General features: G+C 42.2%; 1 protein-coding gene across 11 annotated transcripts in view; it reads right to left on the reverse strand.

Annotated features, from left to right (window-relative positions):
- The window catches only part of Large1 (LARGE xylosyl- and glucuronyltransferase 1), a 503,421-nt gene that overhangs the window by 58,788 nt on the left and 431,447 nt on the right, over positions 1-13,186 (reverse strand). For all 11 annotated transcript variants that reach the window (XM_031340318.1, XM_031340326.1, XM_031340316.1 and 8 more), the window contains 2 exons: positions 4,168-4,280; positions 1,516-1,641 (listed from right to left, as the gene is read on the reverse strand). In XM_031340318.1, the coding sequence (XP_031196178.1) occupies positions 1,516-1,641; positions 4,168-4,280 (239 nt within the window). The remainder of the gene's footprint in view (positions 1-1,515; positions 1,642-4,167; positions 4,281-13,186) is intronic.

Genomic DNA, 13,186 nt, shown 5'->3' on the forward strand with positions numbered 1-13,186 from the left:
CTGACATGCTTATTACACCTGGCATGCTTATTACACCTGACATGCTTATTACACCTGGCATGCTTATTGCTGACTGGGAAGTTTGAGTTTTACTTGTGCTTATCTCTCTCCCACTGATGTTCTATCTGATATCAGTACAATTAGTATAGCTTTCATTGGGTGCTTTTTTGATATTATTTTTGCTTAATATTGTCAATCTTTCATGTTTTCATTAGTTAAGGTCTATTTCTTGTAAAGAATATATGCTACATATAATGTATTCTTGAATCTGGAAAACAATTTCATTACTAAAATTACCCAGAATTCTTCATTTAGATTTAAGGTTACAGGCAAGGTGATATTATTCAGGGCTTATCCTTAATGAATTCAAGTTACTTGGTTACTGTGTGTATGTGCATGTGTTTGTGAATGTATGTATGTATGCATGTATGTATGTATGTATGTATGTATGTGAAACAAACAAACAAACAAATAAAAACATGAGTAGGTAGAGATCTCTGAGAATTGATTGGTCAGTCAGACCAGCCAATCAGTGAGCTATATGTTCAATTTGTATTCTACCTCGATAGAAAGTGACGGAGAAAGACAAGGTTTGAGATACGTTTTTCTTTTGACTATATTGGGCGGTGAGTCATTAACATGGTTAATGTCTATGTACCAGGACTTCTCTTTCCAAATGTGCCTTGTTCTAAGAACATATCAGTTTGACTTGATGACATCATACAAGGGACTGGAGGACATATGAGGTGTCCTTGACATCATCCTTCTCAAGTGAGGCCAATCATTGTATTTGATCAGGGAAATGAATGAATTCCCATCCAATATATAGACTCATCGACTACATACATAATTGCTCATTTCAGGCATGATCAGAATGTTATGTCACATTATGTACAGCTAGCTCGCCTACCCTGCCCTGTTGTTTTCTTAAAGTGAGGCCTTCTTCACTGGTTAGCACTCAGAAGGTCACAATGAAAGCTTTTCTGCCACTGTCCCATCTGCAGGAGACATGTGCTTGCTTTCCTCACTCGGACCCTCCTACAATTGTCATGGTTCCTGCAGTGTTTGTTTATACCCATTTCTATCCGGGTTTCTCTGCCCTTCTACAGTGTGACTTGAAAGTAAGAAGTTATTCACATCTCTTCTGTAGTGGCCTGACATGGAGTGGGCCTCTCCACAAATATTTTTGCGTGAATTAAATCAATGGATTTACGGATTTGCCATGAATCAAAACAACTGGCATCAGATGGAAAAAGGAAAATCCACCCAAGCTGGTTCTTTATTCCTGCACTGTTGTGATTTCCAGAAAGTCAAAGAAGAGTGTGAAAGAAAATAACCAACAGAGATAAAAGTCATGTTCTTTCTGTTCGCCTGGGATCTTACATCTTTTACCACATTTCCCACAGGCTCAAGGACAGCTGTTGCCTGCCAATTACCACACCCAGCTTCCCTATGCCCAACCAGAACTATGTTGAAGATGTGAACAACACCCCGTCATGGCACCTCTTCACCCACCTTTAAATCAGACACATCTCTGTAGCACTGCTCAGAGCGGGTGTGGTCTGACAGCTGCACATTCCAGAAGCAGGGAAGCTGATACACCAGAAAGGGGTTTTGTTTGATAACAGCATTGAAAATATCCTGTGGAATAAAAGCCAAAGACACAGTGAAGCTAATGGAAGGTTCAGCTTAGAGGAAGACATTTTTTGAGTATCCTGCTCTGAGTACGGGAATGATGTCCCTACTGTGAACAGTTTTTCTGCCTGTTTTCTACAGAAACTAAGGGGTGACATTTGGGTAGGAACAGGGGAATGTCACAGGCCAATCTAGCCGACTTGATGCTTATGAGTCTAGGTGGTCATCATCCATGGAGCTCACACAGAGCAGATAGGGAATGACTTTCTCATGCTGACTATCATAAAATAAATGAAGTCTATTTTTTTCCCCTTCCCCTATCCTAGGTTGGCGCTCCATGCTATCCTGAGCCTTCTGGAGAGGAACCAATGGGATGACAAGTGGCTCACATAATCTAGAGGGTTGAGACAAATAACATATACTCCATCCCAGCAGCTCTTTCTTGGGGCTTTTGGATAGCCTAGTGACGGATGTTCCTTGGATTTCCACAGGCATCCAGTGTACAACTCCTTATTTCAAACTCCACTTGTCCAGGAAAATCCCTCCCACACTTTATAAACATACACATTTACATACATACATACCTTGTTTGAGCTCCCTTTCCAAACCCAACATGAAGTCTCACTTATTAGGTAACTATTTGACAGGTGGTGCAGGGAGGTGAATTATGGGCCTTTATGGCATAAGATGGCTGAACAAACGATCCTCACTGGACATAGACATACAGTTCCCAGCTTTAGGGGATGCATTCAGGTCACTGCTACCCGACTTGAAATATGAGTATTCCAGACAAGTATCCCCTCAGGTCTTAGATAGCACCTGAGTTATTATTTTTTTTCACCTATTCATTATGCCATATCTCATTGTTTAGGAAGGGAGATCAGTTTTGGTTCCTTGGGAAATACTGAATAATAACGCCGAAAAACAAACCAGTGATGTAACCCTGAAGACTTTGTTCCCTCTGTATTTGAAAACTTTATGGGAATTTGACAAATGGATCATGAACAAAATGTGGCATGATCTCAGTATGAATAGGAAAGAAAGGAATAAGTAAAGTCCCGAGAAGGCATCTATATCACATGGTGAAGAAGGAGTGATCCTGAGTTCTGAGGTCACACAGGCCCTATGCCTTTCCCAATCCAAATGAGAAATATGGTTTTTTTTGGGGGGTGGGGTTTCGAGACAGGGTTTCTCTGTATAGCCCTGGCTGTCCTGGAACTCACTCTGTAGACCAGGCTGGCCTCGAACTCAGAAATCTGCCTGCCTCTGCCTCTAAAGTGCTGGGGTTAAAAGAGTGTGCCACCACTGCCCAGCTGAGAAATATGTTTTAATGAATATTAGTTAATAGTTTGTTGGGAGTTCGAGGGCCTTTTCAGACTGTTTGGTTAAAGTTGTTCTTCCTTGCTTAAATGCAATTACCTTGAGTTCAGGGTGACCAGGAAAAGCACCACAGTAATGGTTTATACATTACATGCTGTTTTTCAGATGTATATGAAATATTTCGGGAAATACATGGTGGTATTTTGGGACCTTAGGGAACAGGTCTATCCTACAGTGGTGGTAAAGATGGTACTGATGGCTTTTAACATAGAAGACTGTCATCCACTTGTGAGTCTGACTCCATAAACAATGAACTTTCTGAGGTAAAGAACCTGGGTCCTATTGCTGGAGACCTAGCTTAGTGTTTCTGAATGTTCTTCTAGGGAAGTGGGGTTTGATTCCCAGCACCCATATGGAGGCTCACAAGAATAAACTTATGTTTCAGATCCCCTCTTCTGGCTTCCATAGGCATCAGGCACACATAAGATTCATAAACATACATGCAGGCAAACATCCATATAGACAAAGTAAATAAAGAAAATAATCAGGTCCTTTGTTTACCTCTGCTCTCTACAAGTCATAGTTTATAATGTTCAGTGACTGTCTTGGTTGAATACATGAGTGATCCAATATATTGTGACCCATCCAATTACTAATAGTATTCTTTTAGAAATAGCACCAGATCTGCTGTAATTTGAGATCTGGAATATTCTTCCAAACTACTGGTCACAAGCATTCCCTGGCTTCCCCACTAGAGATATTTGAACTTTTGATAGGTAGAATTTAGTGTCAAGTTTTAAAGTCACTGGGAGAATAAATGTGAGGGGAATTGTGGGGTGCAGTGTCTTCTTTGATGTTGATGGGGTGAACAGGTATGACCTTACATGTGCTCTGTAGTATTCTGTTATTAGACCAAGAGCAATGTGCTCAACCAAGGATGGGTTAAAGCCTACTAAATTGTGACCCAAAATGAACCTCTTAATTCAGGCATGGTGGCATATACCTTAAATCTCAGAATCTGGGAAACTGAGGCAAGTTAATTGCTACTTCAAGGCAGTCTGGCGTATATACCGAGAGCTTGTTTCAGAAAAAGCAAGGAGCTAAACTAAACTGTAACAAAACCCCCTTTTTCAGTGTTTACCGTCCTAACAACACAGCATGTATTAACCAGAGTGTACTCATGTCTAAGAGTCCTTACCACTGGTCACTCACCTGGTCAGCCAAGGAGGTAGACAGCATACCCATGAGTTCCCTCTCTGCTGTCAGCCTCCACATCTGCTCCCATTTCATCTTCCGAAGCTTGTCCAGAAGCAGTAGTATGACTCCTGGGAAACAGTATAGGACAGAAGAACAAGAGCGGTGAAATGGAACTAGAAACACTAGCCACTTGGGGACAGCTTACTATACTGAGATAAGACCTTACTCCCTTCAGCGATGGGTTTTCCCTCCCAAATCTCAGGCAGTGAGCCTTTTCCATACAGGGTGTATAGATGAAGGGAGATGAAGAATCTTGGGCTTAATACCAGGCTCTGTCAGATATTGACCTATTGTAAACCTAAACTACATCTCTGAAACACTCTCACTACAGAAGAAAGAAATATTAAGGTAGGTGGGAAATGCTTAGTACTTTCTGGAGATAGGTGATGGTGACAGTTACACTACTGGGTTAAAATAGTAAATTTTTATTATTTATATTTTATCACAGTAATAATAACAAGATCTTGATGTGAACTTTACATGAAGTGTATTTCTCACAAATACTAGTTTCTCTTCAGTGTTTTCCCTGGAAACATGACACTATTAGTATAGCTCATACATGGCCCTTGTGTGATACACACCACTTGTTTTATTCAGGAACATTGACAAGGTCCAGCCTTGGCATGGAGAGGGCTTCTGAGAGAAAGAGTGTCTGAGAGTGACAAAAAGAATGACTCAAAGTCAAATGGTGGATCTAAGGTGATGCCCTATGTTCTGCTTGTTATTCTAAGAAATCTCTCTGTCCATGTCCTGCTTGCTTGCTTGTGTGCGTGCATGCATGTGTGTGTGCATGCATGTGGGCATGCATGTATGTGTGTGTGAATACATGTGGATGTGCATGCATGTCGGCGTGCATGTGTGTGTTTTCTCCAAGGAGTTCTCCATTTTTATCCTAAAACACCTCATCTCCTGCAGAACACAGGTCCAGTCTTTTATTTTACATATGAATCCAGTCATTTACTCCATGTTTCCTTTGATCATCTTATGAAATCAATATCCCCTGGCCAGCCGTTTGATTTTTAAGAGTCAGTAAGCATTTTTTCCTAACATTGTAAAATAATTCAGAAATCTGTCTGCATTTGTTAAGCACGGAGAATAATCTAGTTTGTGAGACCCTGTCCTGAAATCACCCTTTTTACCACTCCTGGTCCTAACTAACCTTGCTGTGTCCCAGGCTGACCCTGAATTCAGGAATCTGCTTGTCTTTGCATGTCTCTGACAAGCTGGCTCACAGTAGAGTTGCCTTTATTCCTTTAGGTTCATGAAGTCCCTCATAATTCATAGTGCATCCTTATATTTTCCATAGTTGAGGAATTATATATATTTTGAACTCTTTAGAGCTCTTTCCCATAGTCTTAGGGGCTGTCCTGAAGGTCCCTGTGTTTATCATTTTGCTGAGACATAGCCCTACCCTCAACTTCTGAACCCTCGCTGTTTCTAATATCATGCAGCATTAATGTTTACAGGGAGGACACAGCTTGAAGGAAGGTGAAAGTATGTACATTATCACACACAGAAAGGCCTTCTGCCCACAGCAGCCATCTACACTTGTGGAGGCTCACATCAGGGGTCCTGTCTCAGGGGCAGGAATCTTGTCACTCTGTTCCCACCATTGCCACACTGGGCTTGGCAAAAAATAAAACAGCTTTTCTACAACTTTACTCTGATTACATATTTTAGTTTTAGTTACTTAAAAGAAAAATGTATGAGCCCCTGCCTGATGCCATGTGGCGCAGGGGGGGAGTTAGCCTGAGGTGAGCACTAACTCAGTGCCTGAGGTGTAGGCAGTCAGACTGCCCTCAAATAACCCTAGTCCAGGTCACATGGCCTAGGTGGGAAGAGTCCAAGATAAGCCAGAGACAACAACTAGTCTGATGCCATGGGGCCTGAGTGGAGAACAAGTTTGAGTCGACCATCAGTCCAGCAAAGCACAGGCCTAGGCAGGCAGACCTGTCTGAGATGGACCCTGATTGAAGACACACACACTAGTGCCCTAGATGGGGCACAGTACCCCTGAGACAACTCCAGATACCTATAGGTCATGATGATCAAGTAAGTGGAAAGATGGAAGAGAAAGAGAAGAAGGGTATGTGCATAGTGGAGAGAGGTGGAACTGGGGACTTGGAGAATAGTGAAAACAGACTGATGCTAGAAGCTAGTGAAGCCACCTAAGGCCATGGTGGGGTCTTGGGCTGTACTGCCATTGAGGGCCATGAGTTCATGGCCCTGCAGCAGGGAATGTTACCATCAAAGGACAGCAGATGTCCCTGGCTTGAGCTGCTGCCTGGGGCCATGTTGATGTCTGAAGGCTATGCAAAACTGGTCCCTCATCTGGGCATTGTGGGATTGCTGTCCTTGTCCCTCACTAGCTGTGATACTCAGGAGGGTGGGTCCCTCATTTCTCTGAAGAAGCACACAGTAGAGCTGGCCCTAGTTGTGGAAGTTACAGGTGAGCTGGCCCTGAAGGTGTGACGACGCAGGAGGAGTGGCAGCACTTGTCTGCTTTGCGGTGGCATGGACAAGGGAGAGAAGCTCTCCCTACCCTTTACCCCTAAGCCACCTGTGGTGAACTCAAGAGCTGGCCCTGAAGTCATGAGAGCAGTAGAGTTGGTCCTGCACCTCACCCGGGCAGCACAGTGGATCTGGCCCTGGTGGTGTAGGCCCTGGTGGTGTAGGCACAGGTGGTGTAGGCACAGGTGAGCCTGCCCTGAGGGCATGAGAGTTGGAGGGGGCTGGCTCTCCCCTTTGCAGCTGCAGCATTGGATGTGCAGCAGGGCAGTGCTGGAGAGCTCACAATAGTGGTGTGGGTGTGGGAGAGCTGGCAGGCTGGACAGATAGGACCAGATTAAAGGCTTTGAGTTATCTACCTCGTTGATGAACTACTAGAGCATGTGAAGGAGCTGGTCCTGCAAATCCAAAGCCGCAGGGTCTCCATGACACAGGGCATCAACAGAATATCCAAGAGAGGAGTCCCAGTGTTGATAGGGTAGCAGAAGCCAGAGGCCTCGAACCAGATAACTGAACTGACTCATTGAAATGAACATTTGCAAGAAAAGAAGTGTGGACAAAAGGGTATACTGTAGGACATGCTAATGAGACACTACAACTACCATGGTGAGATTTTTTTTTTTCCTTTGGGAAGGTAGATTGCAAGGGCAGAGGGCAGGTATGAAATAAAAAGTGAGTGGGATTGGGGTACATAACATAAAATTCACAAAAAAAACCAATAAATTTTTTTTAAAATTATGTGTTTCAATGTTTGCCTCCATGTATGTGCATGTGCATTTTGTACCCACAGAGGACAGAAGAGGGTGCCTGATCCCTGGAGTTTGAATTACAGAAGGTTGTGAGCTGCTGTCTGGGTGAGGGGAATGAAAATGACGTCCAGTTTAAGAATGTAAGTGTTCTTAACTTCTGAGCCATCATTCCAGCCTCTTCTGATTACATGTTCATCCATTATTTGATAGTTACTCATCAGCTACACAGCCTTTCCTAGTGTCCCTGACTTCACACACCCTTCATTGGCTCAACAACAATCGGTAGGTGTGTCAATTAACAGGAGGGCAGTGCTCCTGTTGAGCCTTTAGCACAAATGTCAAAGACTTCACGTTTATAAGAAACTATTAGCAAGCGTGTGTTGCTTCCTTCACATCAGCTTTTCATGGTGAGTTTTGTAGGGATGGACTTGAACATATGGGCAGGGTAAAAAAGTTAAAACCATTAAGTATAGTAGTAAGGCCAGAAAATTCAAAATCAAATCTAATAAGAACATGTATTTTGGCTTAGGTGAGTGAACTGCAGGCAACTGTCTACAAGTAACTCAGTCTACGTGGGCAGAAAAAGCCAAATTCAGAAGGAGAGGCCACACAATAAAGGTTGTGAAGGGAACTGCTATATATTTGGGTTCCCAAAGCAACCCCATCCTGGAGAAGGGCCACTCTCCAGACAGCTAAAAATATAAGTTTATACCTAGATATCTCTACGATTCCCAGAAGGAAACTGACTTCCTCCCAACCAGACATATCGACTATAATACACTTATTCTGGCGGTACATGTTTTGAGGGAAAGTATATTCACCACTGACAGAAGATTCTGGGCAGAGAGAGTCTGAAATTACCGGAAGAGTAGAGTGATACAGAGATGTGTATTTGTAAGTTGCAAGATGAATTATACTGATTGCTGACCTCCTTTATTCATGGAAATATTTGCTTTCTGGAAATATTATTTTCCTCAGTGTTCCAAGATCTTTTCAAGACAGATATCACATTTATTTTTGAGGGGCTAACCCAGGCCCATGTCTCAGAGTTGAAAAGCAGGTAGAGAAGATTCAGGTTTGCCTCATCCACACCCAATGCTTCCTTGCTATTTCACACAGACCTGAGCCACACCAATGCTATTTGAAGCCATAGAACTTATGCTTTTTAAAAAATTTTGTTTGTACATAGGTAAAAATGATTAAAATACTACTCACCTCATCACCAACATCAGAAGACTGATGTGTGCTCTGGTGGCAGCCTGATGTTACCAGGTAGTTTTCCTGATAAAACTGATAGGGCTTGCCTTTTCACATGGTTTAACTACTCCTAGCTCCAGGGCATTTGAGCAATGCGGTATCACTGACATGGGAAGAAAAGATTGCCCTCTGCTACCTCCTTTCCTGGTGAATGCAAATCAATTCCACCATACATAGAAATTGTTTCCTAAACAAAGTTTAATGACACATATGTATGAAAATGCCATGATAAAACCCATTACTTGCATGCTAAAACTATTCAGTAGAAAAGTCTCATTTATTTTGGGAAGAGGTACAAAATAGGAAAACACAGTGATATAAAATTGGTGACAAAGAAACAGCCTCTAGTCCAGAGAGCATGAGGAATTTCATCCACTGTTATTGCAAAACCTAATTTTAAACAAGGTAGCGTCAATGCTCCCAAATATAAAGAGAGGCTATGGATGGTGAGAAAAGACTGTACGGAACATTCTCAAAGGTCTAGAGAGGTCTATGTGGATTTATGAACTATGGAGTCTAAGTTTAGCATCAATACCTTTAAACAGCATTACGTACTGGTAGATTGGGTAGCCAACTTGGTTCAGCACTGGCAGTATGCCCCATGGAGTGAAAGTTGAATCAAGAACCTAGGACTAAATGCAGAAATTCAAGATAGTTCTCCCAGTTTCACAGACTTTATGAGATGTAACTTAATTTTGTAATGATATTTCTTTTTTTGTTTTGTTTGTTTTTAAAGACTTTATTTATTTATTTTATGTATATGAGTACACTGTAGTTATCTTCAGACACACCAGAAGAGGGCATCAGATCACAGTGCAGATGGTTGTGAGCCACAATGTGGTTGCTAGGAATTGAGCTCAGTACCTTTGAAAGAACAGTCAGTGCTCTTAACCACAGAGCCATCTCTCCAGCCCAATGGTGGCATTTCAAACCAAGAAAAACTGCAGCAAATAATGTAAAGAATAACCCTATGCTGCCAAAGAGACACATTGATTGATCATAACAGGCTTCCAATCACAAATGGTGTGTAATGGTTTGATAACTATAATCTGAAAACTATATATTTCCTTATTAAGTTGTGTGATTATCACTTGCTGAATGTGCATGGTCCTACTGGAATTAATAGAAATTAATGTACATGTATACAAAGTGGGGACAAGCCTTTAAAGTGAATACTGGGATTGTGTTTTGAAGCCTAGAAAAGAAGTGATCAATTTTCTTCCTGGGGTCAATATTGCTATTCTTTAATCTGTTTCTAGATGCTTTATATGTTCTAGAATACAGTCTCCAGAACATACAGTTCTAGCCAGGTGTGTTTTCAAAGCCTGTGATCCCACATACTAAACTGAATACTGGTTGAATTATTGTTATTGGTACCATAAAAATGGGACCATCTCAATTGCATACTTAGTTTTGACATATCTGCTGTGCCCCAAGTCAGACACTGACAACACTCAGTCCTTAGCAGCCTGGCAGAAGGTTGTGCCAAAAAGCTTGACTGCGGCCTGTGTCTGGCCTTTGATGCTGCATTATCTACCCACCCCATACTTGTTGCTGGGGTCCAGTAGTGAAGAGCCTGATCATTGCCTCAGGGTGTTCAGCACAAAAGGTTGTGGCCTTAAATTAGACAGGACCTTTTAATGTAGTTGCCTGGGATGTGTGGGACCAGTAGGGTTTTACTCACAGCTGTCATGTCAAGAGCATAAGAGACTAACATGAGATAAATAAATGAAAAAATAAACTAAAAATCCAAGTCTTCTCTTGTGACCCTTTGGTCCAGTGGTAGACTGATCTATGGGTCAGAAGGAAGGACTGCTGCCTTCCGCACCTACTGAATATGTAGTGAAGCTCACACACACTGGCAAAGAGAACAATGTGTCTATGGGAGAGAAGAAAGAGAAAAACCCTTTAAAACAGTGCTTTGGTATGGGTTTAATATTGATTTTTGCTGTATTATAAAAGATAAATAGGCTATTTGCAGGAAACCAGGCAGGAATAAGGCAGGGCTTCCTGAGGACTGTCTTGTGTGGTGATAATGTCAGGCTTGATCTTGTGGAAGAGACAGTGGTCAATGGCTGGAGGCCTGAAAAACTGGAATCAGGACAGTGTTTGAGAGATGACTTGCTGAATGTTAGAGCAGCTGTGTTCTTTGGGCATATGAGTATACCCAATGGACCTCTCAAGAAGTATGGGCCTGCTCTGGACTGTCCTTCCTTCAGTCTCTGCTCCACACTTTGTCTCTGCAACTCCTTCCATGGGTATTTTGTTCCCCCTTCTAAGAAGGATTGAAGTATCCACACTTTGTTCTTCCTTCTTCTTTTCTTTGTGGATTGTATCTTAGGTATTCCGACGAGCTTCTGAACTAATATCCACTTATCAGAGAGTGCATACCATGTATGTTCCTTTGTGATTGGGTTACCTCACTCAGGAAGATATTCTTTAGATCCATCAATTTGCCTAAATAAGTTCATTGTTTTTAATAGCTGAGTAGTACTCCATTGTGTAGATGTACCACATTTTCTGTATCCATTCCTCTGTTGAGGGACATCTGAGTTCTTTCCAGTTTCTGGCTATTATAAATAAGGCTGCTATGAACATAGTGGAGTATGTGTCCTTATTACATGTTGGAGCATCTTCTGGGTATATGCCCAGGAGTGGTATTGCTGGGTCCTCAGGTAGTACTACATCCAATTTCCAGAGGAACCGCCAAACTGATTTCCAGAATGGTTGTAGCAGTTGCAATCCCACCAGCAATGAAGGAGTGTTCCCCTTTCTTCACAACCTCCAGCTGCCAGGGCCTAAACCATCAACCAAAGAGTACACAAGGTGGGACTCATGGCTCCAGCTGCATATATAGCACAGGATGGCCTAGTCGGTTATCAATGGGAAGAGAGGCCCTTGGTCCTGTGAAGGCTCTATGCTCCAATGTAGGGGAATGCCAGGGCCAGGATGTGGGACAGGGCGGTTTGATGAGCAGGGGGAACAAGGGTGGGAATAGGTTTTTTTTTTTTTTTTTTTTTTTTGGAGGGGAGACCAGGAAAGAGGATAACATTTGAAATGTAAATGAAGAAAATATCCAAACAAAAAGGAAAAGAGAAAAAGAAAAAAGAAATAAAATTCACATTGTCCCCCTTAAAAACAAGAAAAACAAGTATGAGTCTAGTTGTTGCCAGCAAGGGGAACAATGTAAACTCCCTTTGTACAGTTATTTCCCTTTTGCTATGACAAGCTCAGTGTGAGGTTGGCATGGTTGGTTCCTCATGGCGAGGAAGGCTTTTGGGTTTGTGGCCATAGGGGTGTGAAGCTGTTTGCTCATATCACAGAAGATAAGGAAGCAGAGAAATGAGAATGTTGATGTCTAGCTGGCATTCATCTTTGCCACTTCTTATTTAGATTGGAACTTCAGTCCACTGGATGATCCAGCCCAGTGGATCCTGCTGCCCTATTATGGTCCTTTCTCAGTTAATTTTCCCCAGAAATGCCCCCATACCCACATCCAAAGACATGTCCCACTAATACCCAAGTGAGTACATTGATAACCAAAACCAACCATTATACCAGGCCAAATAATATCATAGTTCTGCATGAGCAAGACCTTTGTTAAGAGGAAGGTCTTCTCTCCCTCCCTTTCTCAGTTTCTTTCTGTAGCCTAGTTTCATGATTAAGCTAAATGAAAGAATCATTAAGCCTAGGACTGGCTTAATTCAGACCACATGCTTCCTTGATTCAGGAGATCTTCCCAAGTAGCTGTATAACTCCAACAGACAAGGCAAGTTCAAAGTAGGCTCTGCACAAATCATTTTCCTTAAGTCAGTATAGAATGCCAGTTCGAGAAACACAATTAAGCAAGTTGAGAAGACAGGGTGATAAACAAAAAATATCTCACATAACGTATGTACAGTGAGTTGCAAAGGTATTTATTTACCAGGAATTTGATAGTTGGTGTTTCTTTCATCTACCCTCCCTCAGCTCACCAACACCACCTGAAGATGAGTTGTTCCTTAGTCCTTTGGTGGTTGTGGCTTTGCTGATCAGACCAATGAAAGTACCTGTGAGCACCAAACAGATGCTGGACGGAAGCTCTGAGAGCATGTATGCTCTCTTCCTTGAAATGTTTATGAAAGTAGCCCTTACAATCAAATCATGGCTTTTCCCTCTCTGCCTTAAAGCACTGGGCAGATACAATATTACAAAATTACAAGCCTGATACAATAATGAAGGTAAGTTTATTAAAAACAACTCAATTTAAGATTCCTGCTGAGTTTACCTGGGACTCACTTTTTCAATTATAAAAGTTAAAGGGTTCCATGACAAACTTTTTGCTTAGGCCTTTTTTTCCTTCCTGAAACTTGGAGAACAAAAAGAAAGAGGGGGGAGGGGGAGGGAGGGAGGGAGGGAGGGAGAGAGAGAGAGAGGGAGGGAGGGAGAGAGAGAGAGAGAGAGAGAGAGAGAGAGAGAGA

The sequence above is a fragment of the Mastomys coucha genome, unplaced genomic scaffold (assembly GCF_008632895.1).
Source record: "Mastomys coucha isolate ucsf_1 unplaced genomic scaffold, UCSF_Mcou_1 pScaffold22, whole genome shotgun sequence".
Classification (NCBI taxonomy): domain Eukaryota; kingdom Metazoa; phylum Chordata; class Mammalia; order Rodentia; family Muridae; genus Mastomys; species Mastomys coucha.